The sequence below is a fragment of the Gracilinanus agilis genome, chromosome 4 (assembly GCF_016433145.1).
Source record: "Gracilinanus agilis isolate LMUSP501 chromosome 4, AgileGrace, whole genome shotgun sequence".
NCBI lineage: Eukaryota > Metazoa > Chordata > Mammalia > Didelphimorphia > Didelphidae > Gracilinanus > Gracilinanus agilis.
Window position 1 is genome coordinate 414,405,419 of NC_058133.1, and position 24,325 is coordinate 414,429,743.

Consider the following 24,325-nt stretch of genomic DNA (forward strand, 5'->3'; position numbering starts at 1 on the left):
TAGTAGGAGCTTAAAAGTAATATTAGTAAATAACTAGTAATAATGATGATTGCAGTTTCGATGATTATAAAATGTTTATCTTTCTTGGCATCATTATTCTGTACTAAGTAAATGCTTTCACTCCCACCTTTTGTAAGAAGCCTTTTCCAATCTCTTTTAAGGCTAGTGTCTTCCTTCTGAGATGGTCCATTTCTTATTCCTACATACTTGTTTGCACATTGTCCCCTTTATTAGGATGTGAGCTCCTGGAGGACAGGCAATTTTTGCTTTTCTTCCAATATCCAAGTGCTAAGCACGATGCTTGGTACAAAGCAGGGGATTGAGAAGTACTTGTTGACTGGACTTCCATTCATGTATATTTTCTTTTTTCGGTCTCAAAAATATTATACTTTACCTTGAATTGAATGAGAGCAGCTTGATGGTCTGTTACACTGATCTCAGAAGTATTTTGCAAATCAGTGAGAAACTGCTTAATCCAGAGTGAAAAAGAAAGGAGCAGTTCATCAAATTGCTGGTGTTCAGCAACTACAGACTGGAGGAAATTAATTCTGTAAAGAGAGAGAAAGGGGGAGAGCTTATTTAAAAATTTCATTCATACAGAGATTGAAATTTACAATGTACTTTCCTCATAGGAATGCTATGTGGTGCTATAGATAGCACCAAAAAGAGGGAGCCCTCACCTCAAATTTGACACCCAGGTCTGTGACTCTGGGCAACTCAATCGCTTTCTGTCTCAGTTTCCTCATGAGTAAAATGAGGATAATAACAACACCTACCTAGCACCAATGGATGTTGTGAGGATAAAATGTGATTCATATTTTTAAAGTATTTTGCAAATATTAAAGCACTATGTTAAGTGCTAACTATAATTCTGTAAATTAGAGCAAGTAGTATTATCCTCATTTAATAGGGGAGGGAACTGAGGCCAAGAGATAAAATGATTTACCAAGACTCAAAATGAGTATATTTCAAAGTCCATAGTAAAAAAATGTCAAGTTCAATTTTTCTCCTATTAAATAATTTTGCCTGTAAGGGTAAAATTATTAAAAAAGTAATGAGGTCATATTATGGTCATTAACATAAAGAATATCTTGTCATACTCATCATCAACAAGTGGGGGATTTAAGGCTCTCCTTCAAAAAGGAAATAAATTGCCAAAAGTCACACAGTGGAAGAACAGATGCAAAAAAATCTTGACTTTTGACTTCCCAGACTAGTGTTCAATAGATTGGCTTTCTGAATTTGATTTCAATGACAATAATCACACCTTGGTTAAACCTCATTGGCTAGGACACTGCCACTGTGCAAAGCTTTCTGAATTTGGGAGACAACATTTACAAATATTTCAAAGTAAGTAGTTTTCAGGAAAAAACAAACCTTTTGCTAATTATTTGAGGCAAAACTCTCCATCTCTCATCCATCTGTTCTAACTGTAGCTGGATCACTTTCACATCATCTTTAGAAGCCACTGAGAAGAGAGACTCTTTCAGCTGTAAGAGGTTGCTGTACAGGGAGGCATGGGCTACAACCTCTTTCTGCAGTGCCTGAGGACAAAAGAGAGGATATAAAAGTTGGAAAGGGCTCTAAATCCATTTAGTACATTTCAAATTTCTCGGTCCTGTTGCTAAAATAGTCATTATTCTCATCTCACTGCACCTTTTCTTTGGACATTGTCCCTGTGTCTCCTTCCTCTGGTAAGGAGAGGAAGAAATCAGGAAAGACTCCATAAGGTTGTGAACTTTGGTGACTAAAACATCGGGATACTCTCAATAGAAATAAAGAAGGCAGAGAAAGAGGTGGGTTTTGGGGAAAAGATATGGTTATTATTATTACACCGCATTTGAGATGCCTAGGGAACCCTGAATCCAAAATGTCTGAGAGAGCTCAAAAGAGACTGGGATGAATACAAAAGTCCCATGGACATTATTTTTGAACTCATGGAATCTACTCTAGAGACGAAGTTGTTCGGTCACTTCATTCATTTTTGACTCTTTTTGACCACACTCCATTGGGGCTTTTCTTCTCAAAGACACTGGAGTAGTTTGCCATTTCCTTCTCCTGCTCATTTTATAGATGAGGAAACTGAGGCAAACCGGGTTAAATATTTTCCCAGAGTCACAGAGCTAGTGTTAGAGGCCAGATTTGAATTTATGAAGAGGAGTCTTCCTGACTCCAGGTCTGGCCCTTCGTGACACCCCTATGAGAGTCCAAGAAAGAACTGTGAGAGATACGCCCATTTGGTGGAATGAAGATGGATGAAGTCTAGTAAACACTGTAAAGGAACAGCTAGACAGATAGGAAGGTGATGAAGAAAGAGAGAAATATCACAAAAACACAGGGAGAAGATAGTTTAATAGGAACAGAAATGTAGACAAGAAGACTGAAAGCCACAAAAAAAAGGTCAAGATGGATGAGGATTAGGGAAACAAATATATCTAGAATATTTTGTTCAGCTTAACACGCCATGTTTTGGGGAGAATTTTAAAAATTTGGGAACATCCAGAAGTTTACTAGGGACTTGAAAAATCTCAATGGCATGCCATACAAAGGTTGGCTGAGGAAAATGAGGAGATTTAATTTGAAGTATAGTTACAGAGCATTCAAAGCTACCTATATAGAATTAATAGATTAGCAAGTGAAAGAGAAATTACATTTTTTCCTGCTTATCCCCAGAGATCGGAAATAGGAAAAAGGGGTGGAAGTTTTAAAAAGATTCAAATTCAATGTTTTTTTTCTCAAACTTTTATCTTCTGTCTTAGAATTTATACAAGTATCAGTTCCATGACAGAAAAGTGGTAAAGGGTAGGCAATTGGGGTTAAGTGACTTGCCTAGGATCAAACAGCTAGGAAGTATCTTGGGTCAGATTTGAAACCAGGCCCTCTTGATTCCAGGCACAGCACTCTCTCCACTGAGCCACCTAGCTGCTGCTCAATCTTAGTATAAAGAAAAATTTGAGTGATATCTAAAACTGAAATGGGCTTCCTCAGGTGAAGATATATTCCTTTTTACTAGGGGGTGATCAAGAAGTGGTTCCATCATCACTCATCTGCCTTTTAGAATCATATTATTTGTTTTTCTTTCTTTTTTTAGAGCTCTTTTAGGAGTTCATTTTGGGCTTGACATCCTTTTACATTTTCCTTTGAGGCTTCATATGTTTTTATCTTTATATTGCTATCCTCTTCTGAGCTTGTACTTTGGTCATTTCTCTTGTTGAAATATTTTTCTAGTGTCAGACTTTTTCTCTGTCTTTTTCTCATTTTGGAGGTATTTTTCCCTTAACCTTTTTCTATATTCTGAAGCTTAGCTCCTTTCCTGGGGTGTAGGGAATATTGTCCCACACTTGTTCAGCTGTCTCCGTCTGAGATTGAGCACTCTGAACAGTTGACCTGATTTGCTTCCTCTGTTGGGGTTTGCAGCTGTTCAGGTCAGCTGATTCAAATTGGTTTCTGCCCAAACCCACCAAGGCTGAACCTGTTGAGTTGAGATCCTCCCACGGCTGTTTATTCTGTATTGTGCTGATTTCTGCTCTTACTCAGCTGAGGTTGGGTCAAGCCTTCTGTGCTCTTTCTCCTACCACTTGTCCTTTATAGTTTCTGAGGTCTGATAAGGCTTGTTCAGTTTTCTCTCATTATACCCCAGTCAGATGAGTTCCCCTTATTAATCTCTCAAAGGTGTTCTGGGCAGGAATATGGCTTCACTCCCTCTTCTGTTGGCTTTAATTCTCCAATATTCACTTCAAGGAGTTTTTCTTCTTTGGTTATTTGGAGGGTGGTTGGTGGACTTCAAGTATTTCCTCTTTTGCCATCTAGGCATGATCTCTTCAGTATTCCCCAATTCAGTCACTTAGGTCTGTGGGATCTGTAAATGTTGCTGCTACTGCCCAACTAATATTATTATTATTATACTGCTTTTCAGAATCCATATCCTACAAGGTCCGACTCAAATGTTGTCTCTTATATAGATATCCTTTCCTGATTCCTTTTCACCAATTAAACAATATTTATCTAACAAAATGTTTTTTCGCCAGAAAAATGAAAGCAGAAATTGTTTTTCATTTTCTCTTCATTTAGGAGCCTAGTAGAGTCTTTTGCATATGGTAGCTATGATAGCTCTGGTACCTGCAGTATAGAAATCCTTAGGAAGTCAAGTTTCTAAGTGATCTGTGAAACCAGCAGAGATAAATCTAGTATTTAGTGCCAAAGGTGAATTTTTCCTAAAGGCAGAAACAAAGTTGATAATTCATGGGGGAACTATGAGGATATTCAGTTGAAGAGTTCATTTCCTCCAGTTTTTTAAAGGTTACACAAGGTTGAGGCAGTGATAGACATATAATATGATAAACTTTTGATTTTCTTTCCAGTGAACTCCTTTCTCTCACTCCCTCTTTTGTTTCTAAGAATAATATACCATCCCTCAATCTCTTCATCTCTCCTGTCACAGAGCTGGAAATTTCTTTTCTCAATCCCATTACTTGTGGCCTCAATACCATTCCATGTCATGTCCTCCATAGAACTCCTCTAGCAGCAATCCCCTCTCTCATGAATCTTCTGTTTTCCCCTTTATGTTTTATTTTTTATGTTTATTTTTTATTTTATCAGTTGCATATAAACAAAAATTTTTCATTCATTTTTTTCCAAATTTGAATACCCAATTCTTTCCCAGTCTTTTTCCACCCACCTCCTTTAGAAGAAAGCATTTTGATATAAATTATACATGTTCAGTCATGCAAAACATTTCAACATTAATGATGTTGCAAAAGAAAATGCAAACAAAAAAAGCAAAACCCAAGAATAATAAAGTAAAAACAAAAAGTATGCCTCAATCTGCATCAATATTCCATCAGTTCTTGTTGGAGTCTGATTGCAGATCAAAGAATGCCAATTTTTACTTTACTTAGTTCATTAATTTTTTAATGTATGCATGATGTGTTTTATTTAACAGGAATATGGAAATATGTATTACATGGCAGCATATTACTGTGAATGACTTAACTACTGTCAGCAATAAAATGATCTAAAACAAATCCAAAAGACTTAAGATAAAAAATTCTACCCACCTCTAGAGAAAGAGCTGATGGGATATTTTAAGCTTTTTTTAAAAGTACATATAGAAACAATTTTTATCTGACATTTTGAGATTCAGATTCTCTCCCTCCTCCCCTCTTTCACTCTCCCCAAGATGGTTTTCCTTCAAAATATCATTTACCCAATGTCACATACTTGTAACTTTGGATTTATATTTTTGACTCTTCTTTATACTTTATTTATCATGAACAATAATTTACCAAGTACTACTAACTCCCTCTCCCAAGCAACTATTGAATTAATCTCTATATTTCCATTGCTACCATTTTAGTACAATCCCCTCATTACCATTCTCAGATCACTTAAGTAGCTTCCTCTGGTTTCCCCATCTCTAGTGTAGCCTTAATAATTCACCCTTCACATGTTGAATAGATTCAAATTTTTATATATTTATCTGTTCATGCCACTTTCCATTAAAAAAAGTTCAAGCTCAGTTGAATAAGTAGGGTGAGGGGGTTCTCAGAGGTCTCAGCCCTCAGACCATCACATCAGCCTCCAAGAACTGAAACTGGTAAACATCCAAAAATAAGTTGAGAATAACATTAAGGAAGGACTGAAGTTTAAGAGGGTACCTCAACTTCACAGAAAACAGAGCCTATCTATAATTAGGTAGGAAAAATGAGCAAAAAACAAATTTTTTTTAAATTTAATTTTTTTAAAGTTCAAACTTTTCTCATTTTCTCAATAAGGTGCCACTCTACATTTCAAGGCCTTTACTTATAATTACCCCCTCATGCATTCTATACTCTAGCCATACTAAAATTATCTCTAGTCCCTTAATTTGTCTTGCACTTTTCTGGATCAGTGTCTTGGCTAATACTATAATGCTTAGTATATCATCTCTTTTGATCTGGCTGATAAATTCTTATCCACCTTTTAAATCTCAAAGCAAACACCATAAAGATTTCCCCAACTCCTTAATTCAGTAAGACTTTAATGTTCATGCTAGTTTCTGGGTGTGTGGGTATAGAGATGGGATGGGGTGGATGGGGAGGCAGGAAGAGAAGAGGTAGAAAAATAGTTTTAAATGTTACATTTCCCCTGTTCACCTGGTTAACAGCTAGTGAGGGGAAATACATTTCAGGGTATGTTATTGTACATTTTTGTGCATAGATAGTCATTTGGGAGTAATTTTTTTCCCCAGATGTGTGATTTCATCAGTGTATGGAGCTACCAGTGAGGAGCATCTTCTGCCAATGAAAAAGAATATATTTACTATTTAATAGTACATATTACATTTAACTATGTTTATGTCTTACTCCTTTCTAGAGTATAAAGATAGTGTTTCTGAGAAGACTGTGTTCTTTCTAAATTTTTTTACCATCCCCAGAATCAGTGATTCCCAAAGTGGGCACTACCGCCCTCTGGTGGGTGCTGCAGCGATCAAGGCGAGCAGTGATGGCCGCAGGTGCATTTATCTTTCCTATTAATTGCTATTAAAATTTAAAAAATTAATTTCCAGGGGGCTAAGTAATATTTTTTCTGAAAAGGGGGCAGTAGGCCAAAAAAAGTTTGGGAACCACTTCCCAGAATGATCAATTCATTTTTTCACAATGAGTATTTAAATAAATGTTGAATCATCAATAAATAGTTTCATCTGAATCTTTTGCCCAAATTAGAATGACCATTTAAAGATACAACTTTCAGAAACACCACTGCTTACTGTAGTAGCCTTTCAAGAATGGTTTGACCTCAGATAGTTATAAACCTCAAGTAAACAAATTCACCACTTGTCTCACTTAATAGGTAATAATTACACCCAGACTTCCAGACAATTCTGGGGTGTACTCTGATGATTTTTCTTCCCAGCATAACACAAGAATACAAACACACACCACTGGAGATTGTTAACCAAGTTGCTTCTTACTTAGTCCCCTCCTATTGTGTATCAGCAGTTAAAAATACTATTTTGTTCTTTAATAGCATCAGCAATAAGAAATTAAAATGTTCATAAAGGCCAGTGATTCAAAAGTCTTATCTGTCTGATCCCTTACAATCTTCATGACTGCACTGTTTCCTCCCTGTCTAGAATATCCATCTTTCATGGATTTATAAACAATGAAGAGGCTTTAAATATGCTTATTTAAACCACTTATTTTTTTTCTTTTTATCCCATAGGTTACCATCTCTCAAGATTTCTCATCATTTATAATTATTCATGTACAAATATTCTACATCAAAAGGTCTCTGGTAGATCATATGCATCGGCCTCTATCAAGCATTGACTTTTTCTTTCTAGTAGTATTCTTTCACTTTTCTTTCAAGGCAACTTGAAAATTCCTTCCAATATCTTCATTAAATTCATATAGAATTTTCTCTACTCATACTGTTTGCTGAAACTTGCCTGTACTAATTGAAGCTCACTCTCCAGTTTGACTCTGTCTGCAGAAATGCCACTCTCTGTGGAACTGGCTCCCGCTTCACATCGCTCCAACCAGGTCAAAAAGGTGGATAGCTCTTTTTCTAGCCTAAAGAAAGCAGAGTTAGGGAATAGTATTTTAAACTCATCACATTGAAAGAACTATATTTTTTGAAGTTTGTAGCATCATGAATGAGAAATGTATTTTTTTAACCTGCGGGTAAAAATATGGCAGATTATCTTCCTTTTTATGGCTGAAGGATCATATGTTATTTTGCTGGGGAAAATCTCAGTTAATTTTTTTTAATTTTTATTGAATTTTATTGACCCTTACCTTCTGTTTTAGAATTGATATAGTAATGGATAAGTATCTGTTCAAGGCAGAAGAGTGGTAAAGTCTAGGCAACAGGGTTGTGACTTGCCTATGGTCACACATCTGAGAATTATCTGGAGTCAAATGTGGATCCTGGACCTCCCATCTCCAGTTCTAGCCCTCCATCTATTGAGCCACACAGCTGCATTTTGCATTTTGAGGGCAATTTTCAATAGTGAAAATTATTGAGTCAAAGCATATGATTTTGGGAGGTAACTTTTTATGATGTTCATAATTTTTACTGTGTAAAGTCAGGATATTTTTCAAAGAGTTTGCAATTGATAAACAAATGAATAACTGCAATCCTTTCCTTCACAGCCCTGAGAGCACTGAGTTGCATTGCTTTTAGATATTTTGTACATTGATATACATTTGTACATATGAACTAAAGTTATTTTACTTTTCATATAAAGGTTGAGTGCTTTTTTCAAGTGGCTATTAATGATTTTATGTTTCCTCTTTTGCAAATTGTCTGTTTATGATCAGAAATGTCTTTTCATATGAAGTAAGGGTTCCATGGGTCAGATACCTTGTTGACTTTTAAATCTTAAAGCTATGGGCTCACCTTTGCCAGTGGGCCAACAGATTCTCTAGCTTCGTTTGCTGTTCCTTGGTGGTACAAATCATCTTCTCATATCTTTGCTGGAGAGTCATGGCTTCTTGAACAGATGAGTCTTTCTTAATAACCTTGTGGGCACTCACTGACAAAGCGGTAACACTGCTCCTCATTGTTTCCAGAGCTTGGCAGAGATCCTGACAATAAGGTAAAAGGAATATGAAAGAAGAAATAGGTCTTTTAAAAAGGGCTAAGAAATTTCCCAAATAATTTTTTAAAAGATGGCATTACCAAAATTATCACCTCAATTACTCAAATGCAGCCTACAGAGGTTAAAAAAAATTCTCCACCTACCAGTGTCATTTAGATATTGTAGGCAAATTAGTAAGTGGAAAACTACTGTGCTCTCCTTCACCAACTCCAAAAAGGAAAATCATTTCTCCATTAACACTTTAGAACTTGATAGACCATGAACATTAAAGATTGTCTAGTCCAAGTATGCATAGCCCATAGCCCAAAGATGTAAAATGAATTTTCCCAATCACACAACTAAAGATTCAAACTCCATTGTTAAATTCACAGTAACTTCTGCCATGACAACTTCTTACTCTCATTCAACCCTTATTTTTAATCATAAATTGTTTCATCAAATAGCAATCTCTTATTATGAAAATAATGTGCCATTTATATTTCCAAAATATAGTATTGTTCAAATTTTCAAACCATAATGTATTTTTAAATTGTAATTAAATTTCAATTCTAATAGGTAACCTTGACTCTTGTCTTTGTATAAATAATTAAAGAAATTTCTCTTAACTACAGACAAAAAGTGCAACCATGCTGTATTTCATATTTCTAAGTTGATAAACAGAAAAGATGAAACATTTTCTTACCATATGTTCTTGGAGAGTTCTGTATGTCTCTGTAGCTGAAGAACATACTTTAGCTGGTTCGTTCAATTTATCTTCAAACCCAGACACAGATTGTTGGACCTAAAACATTGATGAAAATACAAACATGATGATTAAAATAATTTTACTAATACAAAAAAAAAACTCACACAATTTTGTCCAGCTATTAAACAGTAAATGACAATCCCATTTTGTTGCTATACAAATATTTTATAATTGAGTGACAACAGCTTCTTCACTGCTTCATGAGTTGATATTTCATTCAAACTCAAGAGTTAAGCAATACAGTATAAAATGACATATGTTGTCAAAAGAAACCTTTTGAATTATTTTAAACATACTATTTTAATTTATAGGGATACTGAAGTTAGATTAATTCAATACTTGCTTCAAGTGGCACAGCAACTGGAATAATGTAGGACCCAAGGAATATATTTGAAATAATCCTATATAACTAAATAAGGTAAATAAGGTAAGTGAGTTCTGATAATCATACCTTTTTGAGGTTTTCTTCAAACTTTTGTTGTTGAGATTCATTTTCTAGGATCATGGTTTCCAAACACTGGGCATTCTCCCTGAGCTCTTCCCAACGTCTCCTTAGTTGTGTCAATTTAGCTTTAATACGTGCAGATTCTCCAGTGGTGATAAACTGAGCAAAAGACTGAGTTTCCTCCTCTAATCTTGGAATATCTCTTTGGGTATTTTCTATTTTCTCAAGAATGTCCTAAGTTTTAAAATAAAATCACAATGAAAAAACATAGTTGGCTTTTTTCCTATAAGGGAATTTTTATAGCATACTAGAAAAGCATGAAGAATTTCTTGAAAAGTAGTTGTAATATCTTTATAAACGATTTTCAGAATTGCCACAATTATACTTCATTCATTCCCCTTTTTTCACTCTTTCCTTTCCAAAAGATAGATAGATAGATAGATAGATAGATAGATAGATAGATAGATAGATAGATAGATGTTCCACAAANGATAGATAGATAGATAGATAGATAGATAGATAGATAGATAGATAGATGTTCCACAAATTCTTCAAACAGTGAACAGATGGTAGGCTATACAATGATTGGGACTACCTGCCTCTGCAAGTGGTAAAATAATCATGAGGGGTTTGGTGGAATAAAAAGAGCCAGTATGCAAATACCATAAAATATCTCGAATCAAATCAAGTCAAAAAAGCATTTATTAGGAGCCTGCAATATGTCATGCACTGCATCAAGTTTGGGGATACAGCCCAGAGTGAATAGGATCTGTGGTCTACCTTATTAACTAAGATATGTAATTTATAAATTTGAAAAAAGTGAAAGTTCCCAACCCCATTACTTATAGGAAAGCTAATGATGAAACCCATTTCATTTCTTCAGAGGAGAAATGTAAATTCATTAAATCAAATGTGTTCCATATATATATATAAACAAATATGTCTCTGAACTTCAGTTATTTTTTAAATACAGGCTTTAAAGGTGCATGTAATAAGAGCCCTGCACATGACAAATACAATGTGATACCTATGGGAAAAATTATATAGTAGTACAGTGGGTAAAGGGTTGATCTTGGAGGTAGAAACCTAAAATACTTAGAATTAGGATGCTAGCTGTGAACATGGGCAAGTAAATTAATCTTTCAGTACCTCAAGCAACTTTCTAAGATTGGAAGGTACAGATGGGTGATCAAACTATATCAGTAGAGTTCCTCGTCCCATCACAGCATTAGAACCCCTCCTTCCATACTTAAAACAAGACAAAGTAATGAAATTCTCTAAGCCACTACATGGTGGCTGCATAATATTCACGGAACTTGACATGCAAATACAGCAGCCTGTATATTCTCAAAGGATTTAATCCCACTCCCCTGAAGAAAGGGGCCAAAGGAAAGCCAAATTTTAGACAAAAATCTCATGTCTGCATAATTGAAGATGGAAGTTTTGGGGATTTCTCCCCTCTAATATAAAAAGTAGTGTCAATTTAAAGACATTTATTTTGAGCTTGACATCTGTGTCCATGATAAAATATCTAAGAACATAAGTATTTTTAGTACTGCTAAAGGCTTTTTTTTCAAATGAGTTAGTTTGCTAGTTTAATATAGGATGCTGAAATATTTAGGAATTAAAATCACAGATTCATATTTTAAATATTAGCAAAGAAGTGTCAAAAGTAAGAAAACCACGGAACATATATTACAGTTGGTATTTTAGTAACTGAGTACTTAATGAAAACTAAAAAAGATATGATATATTTCTATCAAGGACAAAATTTAAAATATATGTGTATATGCTCACATAAATATTGGGGGCTCAGTTTCCTAGAATTCATTTTGCTGATCTGTTGTGCAGGTGAAAATTCTAATATCCTAATTTGATTTATACCGAATTTCATGTTATCATTAGAACAATTACAGCAAGTGTGTCATTAATTTACATTTCCCTTTTTGGGGAAATTACCTTGTTTCTGTATTTCACTATAAAATATATAAAATAATATATAAAAATCCTTCTAAGTTTGGAAAGTACAGATGGGTGATCAAATTATATCAGTAGAGTTCTATACTATAACCATTTATTAAGCTTCTACTATGCACTAAGTACTAGATGCTCTGAATGAATCTATGAATCTATCCCTTTAAAAAGATATCTTAAATTCATTTGCAGAGAAAATAGCATGTAGACAGATAAATAAATACTAATTATATTCAAAATAAGTACAAAGTAATTTTCTTTGGGCTAAAGATAATAGGAAACCCTAAAAGGGAAAATACTATTCAGGGACCTAGTACACTGTTAGTCTAGTTGTATATTTCTAAAGTATAGTGAGCAATTAGGATGCATTTATTAAAAATTTTTTTCACTACAATGTGATGTGCTCATTGTGATCACAGATGATCAGACAATTCAGGAGTGCTCATAGAATAGTTGCTGATGTTAAAGTGAACTTTCAAAAGAACTTGTTAAGGTAAAAACAGTGCATAAATCCCAAGATAGAGTGGGTGAGAGGGGGAAGAAGAGATAGAAAATTAAAAATTCTATGTTTTCTAAACTTTGACCATACATTTCAAATGTCATTTAATGGAACAAAAGGCTGCTTTCTTTTAAACTCTTCACAACTTTAAGTGTTAAAAATCTTAAGAACCTGCTCAAGGAATAGAGATCAGTTTAGCTTAGGAACCCCAGCAGACATATATAGTCTGATTGTAAAAAGGTGTAAGTCCTTCTTTGCATATCATGTGTTATTAGTAATGATGATTCAACTCCCATCTTGGTAGGAAGTCACTTCACTCACACTCTATGCACAAATCTAGTTTTTGTTCTAGGATATCAAAATGCCAAGCGCTTTTCTACCAGTGCCCATATTTGCCCTGATAAAAAGGACAGAGGACTCTTGCATTCTAAAGGAAACAGGAAATTTGGGGGAAAAGGAGTTCTGAATATTAGAAGTGCATAAATGATCAGATGAAGGGGATACCTTCAACAGTATTAACTGCATGACAATATTTCCTCTTTTGGGGGGAATAAGAATGCTACCTCTCACTTAAACTAACATTTATCTTTCCATTTTGACATTTTCATTTGCAATCATCTATGCAAACATAACAGAGTGCAATTTTAGAACAGGAAAGGATTTGGAGTGTTAGGTCATTTGAATTTAAGCTCTCTGTCCAGCAGTAAGGAGGAGAGTGTAATGATACAATTCTCTGTTTGACACTGGGAAAAGAATTGTTGGATCTCCTCCTTGTGGTTATTGCAAGTAACTACTGTTATATTATTAAAATATCTGAAATGATCCTTTAATGTAACGTGTTTTAAAAGATGAATGTTTTTGCTATGTGTTCCCTAAATCAATAAAGAGTAGCCCTGAAGAGGGTTATTCAAAGTCAAGGAAAAGAATTATGCAACCATAAATTTTTTAATGACAACACATACAGTGTGAATTTTATATGTATAAGCCAAACACTAATATAAGACAATTTATAAAGTTTTGCAGTCTCCATCAAATTCCTCCAGCTTGGTATTTTTGTACAAATATAATACAAAATTTAAATACAATCATTCATCAAAAATATCAGCCCTGGACCTCAGCAGCAAGAAAGGAAATGGGGAAAAAAAGTTTCTTCAAAGCTACATATGTATGGATTGTATATGTAACATGTGAACAGATCACCTTAATTTGGCTGATTTGCATGTCCCAGGGAGATGATGAAGTTTCCAAGGCATCCAGTTCTTTTTCTCTTTCAGTAATCCAGACGGAGAGGGCCTCAAAATTATTGCCAAAATGTTCCCACTTGTTTTTCACCATTTCCATGGTTTTAATACTAAAATTAACCAGATCAAGTGAACAAAATGCAATATTTTAATAAATATAACCATTAATGTTTTCTTTAAATTATGAAGTGAAGATTTGTGAAGACATTTGTGGCTACATTGCTTTTAGGCCACTTAAAATAGAGGCACATTTTATCTGTATAAACAGGAGTGATAGGACTTCATCTTCCCCGTTAAATGATTTTGCATGATAGGGATGTGAAAAACAAATAGAAGCATGATATTAAGACTACCATCTGTGATATATTATGTAACAATGGCACTGTCCCAGCATAAATTCAAAATAATGTTGCTAGAATTAAAAGAATTTGAATCAAAGGAATTCATATAGGAAGGAAGAAAGACTGCTAAATCACTAGACTAGATTAGAGAGAATTTTGGCTTTGGAGTACGGAAGATTTGAGCTCAAAGGCAATTTCAGATACTAATTCCATTTAAAAATGATTTGTTTACTTGTCAGAGAATCCCTCAGTTTTAAAGGAAAATAAAAAAAATCTCGTTCCAAAAAATCTTAATGCTTTGGTTCATGAAATAGTTTTTTTTTGGGAGTCATTAGAAAGTTTAAAATCTAAATGAGGACATACGATGCAGAAAATATTCCTTCTCTTTGCAATGAATCCTAAAACTCCTGAAATGCTATGAAATCAACTATTTTTACATGGGTTGTGGGTTCTGACCACAAATCCCTTTTTTGCAGTTACTGTTATTAAGGAATCACCTCCCATTTTCTGGGCAATTTAGGGTTTACTTTTTAGGAACATATGAAGTAACTTTCCATTTGAATTCTAAATTCACATTAATACTTTTCATGTAATCTATAAACATATTTGTACATATGCATTATTAGCTATTAAAAAAGATTAAACCATCAACTGAATTTAGCTTTTACTTTTTTGGGACATATGAAGTGGCTTTTTCCATTTGAATTCTAAATTCCATTAACACTCTTCATGTAATCTGGTAAGCATCTTTGTATATGTGTGTTATTAGCTATTAAAAAAAGATTAAACAATCAACTGAATTTTATTAAGATCATGTGTCGAGTTAGATGAAGATTAAAGGACTTCCCTGCTTCCCAAAAGGCACATGAAGACATGAAAAAAGTGGCATTAATGGTGGGCAAGTGAAATGGTCATGCAGCTTCCAGTTATTATAGCATGTCTGAAACCACATCCCTCCCAGAGTTAATGGAAGCTATGTTTAATGCAAGAGTAGAAAATTAGAGGATTATAATGATTTTAATGGCAATGGATTAATATCATTTGTTCTTAACAAAAGTAAATACCTCTCTAATCAATTATTATAATATTTTAAATTTCATACTGTGTTTTCATTATTTAAACCAGGACAGGTTCAAGTAAAATAAAATACTCTACAATATTTGATAGAAAATTTGTAGTATCTCTCAAAAGTTTCAATTTATTATTTGTTTTAGAAAATTAAAATTTCAGAGATATGCAAAAAATTGACGTTAAGACAGATCATCAGTGCAAAAAAAATGAATCTTATGAAGGGGTTGAAAGAATTCAAACTTGCGTTGTTCAAGATTATGATTATATAGACTATTTTCCAAACCAAAATTATTGGTTCCAGTTGAATTGAAATGCAGAGTGTAAATATAAATAATGCTGCCAGTTTATGGGATTTGTCATTCACACTAAATGGGACTTCACTTAAATTCTATTTTAAGATTGGAATGGATAGTATAGAGAACTCCCTGTTAAGGTAACTGCCTTGACCAATGCAAATTAGCACCTTCCCTACAATTTTAGGGTCCTAGATAGTTGTCTAGAGATTTATGAGGTTAAATTACGTGGGACAGGGTCACGTAACCAAGTCTTCTTGGTCTTGAAATCAACTCTATCCAATAGCTCATGCTGCTTCGTTTTATATATTTAAAATTCATCTTGGCAATAATAATTTATCTATAAATAGTGAATGATATGTTACCGAAGGCATTTTGGTAGTTCTTTGCCATAATGTGTGATAAACCTTGTATATAACCTTCTCCTAATATTTTTGTCTGCGCATTTTAGAGCCATGAATTCCAGGTCTTCATAGTGGAGACCATTTATTGAAGACCCAGATATTGCTCTAAATCCCAGAGATGAACAAATCAAAGACCAACCCATTAATACTTTCTTGCCTCAAAAAAGAAAAAAGAAAAAAGAAAAGCCTTGAAAAAGAATTGAATAGGTATGGCTTTTTTTCTTGCGAATAGAAATGATTTTAGGCTGCAAATTCGCATCCCGCTTTTGTTGCTGCTTTTGAAATTTTAGCTTCTAAATTTAGTGACACTTCCTGGTAATGAGTCACTATATCAGAACATGCTGTAATACACAGACACTTTGAAGCAATATTTTAAATACATAATACAAGGAATATTAAACTTTATCTCAGAGAAGAAAGTTTAGGACTTGTCAAGCACATACTCTTCTTCAAGGGTGTCTTCCAATTTTTTGACTTGTTCTTTGACTGATTTGGCCTGTTGCTGAAGAATCTGCTTAGTCTTCGATCCCAGCTGTATTTCTGATGCTTCTTTCATGAGAGTCTCAGCCTGGACTGCAATAGCTTCTGTACGTTTAGAAAATGCCTGAAAAAAAAAAGTATTGGAATTACTAAGAGAGAATCTTCCTTGCAAATTTCTCATTTACACTGTTAACATTCCATGAACTTCATTTTAGTTATTTATTCTGAGGATTTTTTTCAGTTAATCTATAGTGTTCTCTTTAGAAAGATTGAGATTTAATATTCTGAGCCAATAAATCTTATTTTGACTTATTTTCATCACATATATATTTCTAATGTGTGTGTATAAATAGGTAGACATATATGTATCTGTTAATCTAAAGATGATGATCCAACATCACCAGTAACAACCTTCTCCTTTGACTAGACTGATCATATTGACTGGATTAAATTAGATTTAATAACTATTCCTTTTTATAAGTTAGAAGGCCACCAGTCCTGCCACTACCTCTTAAGGTCCAGATCTTATCAGCTACCCAGCTTCTATATTCTGCAAGTTGCTGTTCTCTGACAATGTTGTCTGACCTAAAAACCCCTAGATCTTATCATCCTGACCAAATCACCATCAATACTGAAACTATGTACAAACAATACATATACAATATGTTGAGAGATAATCAAAAAAGGGAGGAGACAGCACATTTCTTGGCACATAGAGTGTGCTCAATACATGCTTCTTCCTTCATTCAGAAGAGCTCTTGACTATAAGTTCTATGAAGGGAAGAGTCATGAACGATGTAAATTTTTTATCTTATTCAGCAGAAGCAAATTATTTGTTGACTTGGATTTCAATGGAATAGTGAGCTCTGAAAACACGGACATTTCTTGCAGAACACAATCTATTTAATTTCATATATATTCTGTAGAATAACATTTATGTCAGTAAAATGTTTAAGAAATGCCAGAATGCATTAATTTACCATTTTATTAAATAATTTTTGAAGACTCATGATATAATGATAATAAGTATAGCTTACATTTTTATAGTGCTTATTTTGTGCCAGGTACCATGGTAAGTACTTTTATAATTGTTTTGATCCTTAATAACAACACTGGGAGGGAGATTTGATTATGATCCCCATTTTTCAGAGAAGGAAACTGAGGCAAACAGAATTTAAGTGACTTGCTTCTACAGCTTGTAAGTGATTTCTTTAAGTACAGCTTATAAGTGTCTGAGGCCAGATTTGAACTTGAGTCTTCCTTTCTCTAGGCCCAGTGCTCTATTTAGCAGCAACTAACTATTTAGAGGTATTCTTAACAAACAGATTTATTAAAAAACTAGAATAAGACTCAAAATAGCTTCCTTTTGATTTTGTAATAAAACAATCAACAAGATAATTAAGTCTGTCCCATAATCTTTCACCCCTGCTTGCTACTAACGAGAATTCCATTTGGGTCAAATAATAGTCAAATCTATTCTTAATTTGATTGATTATTTTGTGCTTGCTTTTCTAAATAGGTGATTCAACTCTTTTACCTTAACATTCAGTGTTGTATATATGTGTACTGCTATTATGTAAAAGCTACATCAAGGCAGAACATGTATCTTGGGTATTAAAATTTTTATTTTTTCAGGATTCAAGATAAACAAAACACAATGAGGCTAAAGATTCCTAAGGGAATAGATAATTAACTAAAAGAAAAACAAAGCATTCACCTAGAACATATTCTTAGAACTGTCTCTTATTTCAGGAAAAGAGACAGAGTTATCATAACCAATCAAATGTTTGTAAGTTGACATGAAAGATCCATAAGATCGTGAACAAATCAGAAAAAGGAGAAAAAGATCAATTATAGAATAGTTATACTTTGGGACTTGTAATCAGCAATAAGATAGAAGGCTTATTGTGTGAAGGAAATTAGATTTTGCCTAAAAGATGGCAGTCTATGAATAAAGAATTTTAATAACAAAATTGCAAAGATGAAATTTGTTTAACATATAGCCACATTTTAAAAAATAATTTGTCATAAAAAATTAATATGTGGCAACCATTGCAGATCTATTGGGCTAAGGTGTCAAGAATACTATGCACAATTATTTAATCTACATGTAGAGCCTATAATATGTAATATATTCCATACACACCAATGCACTCAAAAAACTTAGTAGGCATTGGTGACAACTGTTATTGTACATATATGTTGATATAGTTAAATATTTATAGAACATATCCAAAGTTTAAAGCACTAGCTCCATTTTTACTCAGATTGCTTTTCTTAGCTAATATTTGACTTTCTTTTTATGAGAAAAGGAATTGAAGAATGGGAAACTGCAATGCAATTTATGAATGATTTGTGATAAATTTAGAGGATGTTAAAAAATTCTGTGATTTTATATATTTTCAAACTCATATATCCCTGATTTTTGGAATGAGAAAAAAGTGAATATGGCAAAAGGAAGACAACATAGTTAAGTGCAAAATATGTAATCAAAGAAAAAGAGGAAATTATGTATATTCTAGAGCTATTTGGAATGTGGTCACATATGATGATTGAAAAAGTCAGAGGATTTGGATTTGAATCTCCTTGTTTGTTGATTACTAGGTATGTGACATTGGTTATTTTTTTCTCATCTTATATTTGCATGTTTTCTCAACAATTAGATTAAAAGCTTCTTGAGGTCATGGGCTATTTTTTGCCTCTTTTTCTATCCCCAGCATTGATCACAGTGCCTGGCATGTAGTAGATAGATGATAAATGTTTATTGATTATTGATAACTAATTGATCTTCATTTGTAAAATATGGACAATAATGCCTGCTTACTACTTCCCAAAGTGGTTGTGCTATGCTATGTTTTGAGATAATGTATATAAAGCTTTTTGTAATTGTATAGTAGTGGATGAGGAGGGAGGAAAGGAATAACCTTTTACAAAACACCTACTATATGCCAGACATACTTGACAAATGTTATCTCATTCAATTCTTACAACAACCCTGGAGGTAGGAGATATTATTATTCCCAGAATCACATAGGTATTAATTATTTAAGGTCAGATCTAAACTCAGATTTTCCTGACTCTAGGAACAGTGCTCTATCCTAAAGTCTCCAGATAAATGTGAAATTTGTAAAGTGGGGATGATAATATCAGTTAGACCTCAAGATTTGTATTCTGGGTATGTAAAATGCTTTGTGACTGTAAAGTAGTAGATAAGTGGGAATTCTTATTTTAATTTAATATTCAGATTTATGTTTTCATCTGTTTGTATTACTTCCACTGTTACCAATTACAACCATTCTCCGCTTTTTCATCTTATTCAATTATTATTCATGGGTTTTTCGCATAAATCTTCCACAAACAGTCAACCCAAAACACTCTAGGGTTTTCTCTTTTCTTTTACTACTGTGAGTGGGAGAAAGAGGGAGGAGTATAAATGTACCGGTCTGACTATCCCTCTGTTATTTCTCTGGGAGTTATTTTCTAGTCATTTATGTTTTTTATAACATCTTTTAGTCAACTTAATGTACAAACCATTAGTAATAATGTTTAGCAAACCTATTTCTACCAACCAAAAATCTCTCCATTGGCCTTTGTGATATTTCTAATTTTAATTTCTTCAGAATTCTGTTGTTCCATGATTTACAGAAATAGGTTAACACTGGAAAAATACTGGTATTAAAAATAATGAGTTTCTATAGAAGTGAAAAAGTATACAGAATTATGGAAATTGTAATTTCCCAAAAGAATTGTAGCCCAATCTTTTCTTCAGCTATGGGCTTTGCTCACTGTCCTTCTGAAGCTCTTGTCCAAAATGTACATAATGATTGAGTAGGTAATAGGTGTTTTTTTGTTTTTTAACAATGTATATGATTAGATAAAGCTACAGAATTACTCAGGAAGTTCTATAGTGTTTCAGACTAGAAACAATTGGTATGAAGTCAAGTATCATATAAAAATTATGTGAGTTGTAGACCACCAATTTCAATAGGGAATCATTTTATTTGGGCTCAGCAAAAGGACATCTTCTATGAATGTTTTTCATTTTGTTTTTATATCCTTGGCACAAAGTGCTATGCTTTGCACACAGGAGGTACTAAATAAATGCTTGCAGAATTTAATGAAATCAACTCTGGTAAAATCCTGGATTGAATGAGTTTCCCAATTTGCCCCTCATAGATTTTACAGAAATATTCAAAAGCTCTTCTAATAAAGTTGTCCTTAAAGTTGCATCTGTCACTGAGTATTACATGATTTTATTGCAGGGATTAAAGGTCATCTCCTTTTTTTTACTTTGAAAAGAACCTTGAAGACTACAGAGATTCTAGAGTGGTGATGGTGAACCTTGTAGAGATGGAGTGCCACCCTCCCCACTCAGAGACGGAGTACCACTCTCCAACTCCCATGTCCCACCCCGCCTTACCGCAGTCAGGGAGGGAGGAAGTGCTCCCATTGGACTTCTGGGTAGAGGGGTGAATGATGAGAGGCATGTGAAGAGGGGAAGAATGGCCCAAGCACTCTGCTCCCCTCTAGCTATGTGCCATGCTGTGAGCTATGCTCCCCTTCAACTTAGCTCCTCTCCAACCCCACCACAGGAATCACCTTAGCAAAAGACTCAACAGACTGCCATCTGTGCCTCACCCTCATGCAGCATGTGAACCCCAACACATATATTTTCCCCTAGAGAGATGAGGGAGGAAGTGTACCCATTGGGCTGCTGGGCAGAGGGATGGGTAAAATGAAGCAAGTCCTTAGGTATATGGAGAGGAGGAGGGGAACAGCTCTGTCCCAAGTCTCTCTGACTTTCTAGTAACAATCTCTGACAGGAAACTGCAAGTGTACCCACAGAGAGAGCTCTGTGTGCCCTTTTTGGCACATGTGCCATAGGTTTGCCACCATTTCCCTAGAGATTCAAATACTATGTTTAAATCAATGGACAATAGGCACAATTTCCTATTGAGGAAGACAAATTAGAAGTTTGAATAAGAGACCAGGTCTTCAAAAACAAGCCAAGAAAAAGAAAAGAAAAATGGCTAAAAAACACACTCAAAAGAAAATAAAAATCACCTGAAAAAGGAATGTCTAAAATAAGATAAAAAGATACTGTGGGGCCACTTTCAGATGAAGTATCAAAATTAAAATTGGAAAAAAATTAATGATACACTATGTACTGAAAGATATCCTCACAAATTTTAAAAGAACTGATATTTGGTAAGTATATCATAATAGCAGGAAAAAAGAAAAGATTTTAGAAAATATAAATCACAAAATTTATTGTAGTAGAATTAAAAGAATTGAAAGAATTTTTAAAAATAAATAATGTAAGGATTTTTCTTAAATGTCTAGCATGGAGAACATGATAGAAAAATCTCAAAAATCAAAAAGTAGTTAATAACATCATATGTAATATAGCAGAAAACAGCATTATGGACAATTTAGATTCACTGCAGGTAGGAAGAATGGGAAGCTTAGGAAATTACTTATTATTGGAAAAAAGGAAGCCATGAAAATTAAAGTGACAGATTCACAGAGAAGAGAAGGATGTAGTTTCAAATTATTTGCATCCCAGATGAGTTAGAAAAGCAAAAGAATCAGAACACACTATTCTAAAAAATTTAGGAAATTTTTTTGAATTAACAAAAAGTGAAAACATAAAGGCAAGAAAACTCCATCAGACATCAACAAGGGAAACCCCAAGATTAAACAATATTATAGGCAAACTCCATTGGAGGAAAGAAATCTCACTATTTAAAAAAAGAAAAAAACATAACATAACAAGGAACTATAATCAGGATCACAGTGGACTTCTCAGGGGAGTAAAAAAAAAGATCAAATAAATCTGATGGTGGCACATACAAATTTAAGAAGCACTGATCATGAATCAAGAACAAAAAAGCAAAAATAAATACACTGTGTAAAGTCAACAGATATGAATTCATGAAAATTTAGTCTTTGAAAAGTCAGAAGAGACATACAATGTCCAATCAAGACAAATCAGTTTCTAAAAGAATGTGAAAATCCTCCAAATATCATATTGATTCAATCACACAATCTTATATGAAGGTTTTTAAGACAAACTAATGGGAAGATAAGAGGAGAAAGAAGAAATTCTCAAATTAAGCTCTTGTTTTGGTATAAAGAAAATTCAAGTAAAAAAATCTAGATAGTAATTGCATAAGACTTAGAGATTTTTTTAGAATATTTCTCAAGTTTTAATTTATATCAGAAATCATAAGAATAAAAATTTGCATGACCCACTAAAATTTGAATAAAAATATTAAGAAATTATTTAAACTTAACAATTGATATCATAAATATAAATAGAATCAATTATTGAAAAGAAAGGCAGAGAACTCATTGAAAAACATAACCTAATAATATAGGAAGTACACTGAATTCAAAAACATTTAAATAGAATGAAGTTGAAAGGCTACTCTCAAGTTTACCAAATCATAAAACCAAACATGGCATTAATGATATTTGACAAAGTCAAATTCAAACCAGAAAACAGAAGGCATATTATGATATTTAACACTAATTAGAATATAACAAATCCAACAAAAAGATTAGAAATTACAGAGAATGATAAAATATTATTCAAAGTAGATTAATTAGACATATTGAAGTACCTCAATGTATTGCTAGGTCATGAAGAAGTTATAGGTCAATAAACAAAATTCTACATATATCTTGATAAGATATGATATATAATACAGTGAAATCAGAAAAATCATTAACAATAAGTAATGAAACAATAAGCAAAAGTTTTGGATACAAGTTGACATATAATTATTTATTAAACAAGCCATCAGTAAAAGCGGAAATGATAAAAAATTAAGCTGAATTCAAAGACAGTAACCATATATATATATATAACAAATAGCAAAATCCATGGCATTAACTGCAGGCAATACTGAGGAAAATTTAGAGCACTAAATGATTTTAGTGTTATGAAAAAGAAAGCAAACTCAATTGAGATTGTTTTAAAGTCAAGAAAAAGGAATATTGTTACTAATAAAAAAAAGATCTATGACAAATTCTGAACAGGTATTAATACAACAAAAATTTTTAAAATTAAATAATAAATCTATCCAAGAGCTAATTTGTATAAATACCAACAAAATGGATAAATACCTAACAAATCAAATAAGAAAAAAGAAAAGAGGAAATCAAAATCACTAAATTTAAAAATTAGAAATGAGAGATACTAAAGGCCAAATAAGTCAAGGAAATGACAAGAAATTATTATGCAGAGTTCTTTTCTATTAAACTTTAGAATTTAAAATGTTTCATAATAATTTAAACATTTCTCAATAAATGATGGTATATAAATATAATAGAAAATTATGGTTCTATATGATGGTAAATATAAATTCAAAGAAATAAGAAAGTATTTGTGAGAAGTGATGAAAAAATAAAGGCCAGCAAAACCAAATTCTGTGTGTATGTGTTTGTACACTTTCAAACAATGGAAAAGAAATTTTAAGTCAAGAGAAAACATAGAAGAAACACTCTTGAATTAGTTTATAATTTGTTAATATGTCAGCTTCTATTTTTTTTGTTAAAATACAACAGAATGTGCTTGTGTTTTTATTATAACATTTCAATCATTCTTATATGTTGATTATTTTCTTCATAGTTATTAACTTTGTAATGAAAATAGATACAAGTCATTTCTATACCCCTCACTTCGATACCATGATGAAATGATCTAATGCAGGGAACATCTGTAAAAACCTGCAAATATAGTCTTTTCATGTTCTAGCAAGAATGATCTTAACAAATTAGTGGATTTTATAGATGAGCAAAACAAGTTTATGATTCTGAAGTTGGTGGTGTTTTTCTCCATCACTTCTGTTCTATAAAAATTCTATCTAGGATCTTTTTAATTCTATTTTAATCTTCCTATCCTTTGATTATCTTCAAAATTAATTCCTGAATGCTTTGCAATTGGTCTTGACTTCAACACAGATTTCTGCCATATTCATTTGGTCTGATCCAACCATTTCCCCTGATTTATGAATATCAGATACTATAGTATTTTCACACATAGTTCATATAAAATGGAGGTGATGGGATTCAAATACCATGGTTTTATGATCACCAAAGACATGAAAGTAGATCTGTTTCATTTTAAGTCTATTTGTTTATCTTTCTAATTTCATTGATACACGTTCTTAGGATGACTTGGCTTACCTAGGTCTTAAACTAATCTTTATTCAGGATTTTTCTCTCTGGTCTTTTCTGCTGT

The 24,325-nt window shown here is 33.1% G+C and overlaps 1 protein-coding gene across 1 annotated transcript in view; it reads right to left on the reverse strand.

The window, feature by feature from the left end:
- Nucleotides 1–16,018: 16,018 nt before the first annotated feature.
- LOC123246643 (nesprin-1-like) overlaps nucleotides 16,019–24,325 on the reverse strand; it is a 144,159-nt gene continuing 135,852 nt past the window's right edge. The window contains exon 32 of the mRNA XM_044675467.1: nucleotides 16,019–16,201. Coding sequence (XP_044531402.1) covers nucleotides 16,019–16,201 — 183 coding nt within the window. The remainder of the gene's footprint in view (nucleotides 16,202–24,325) is intronic.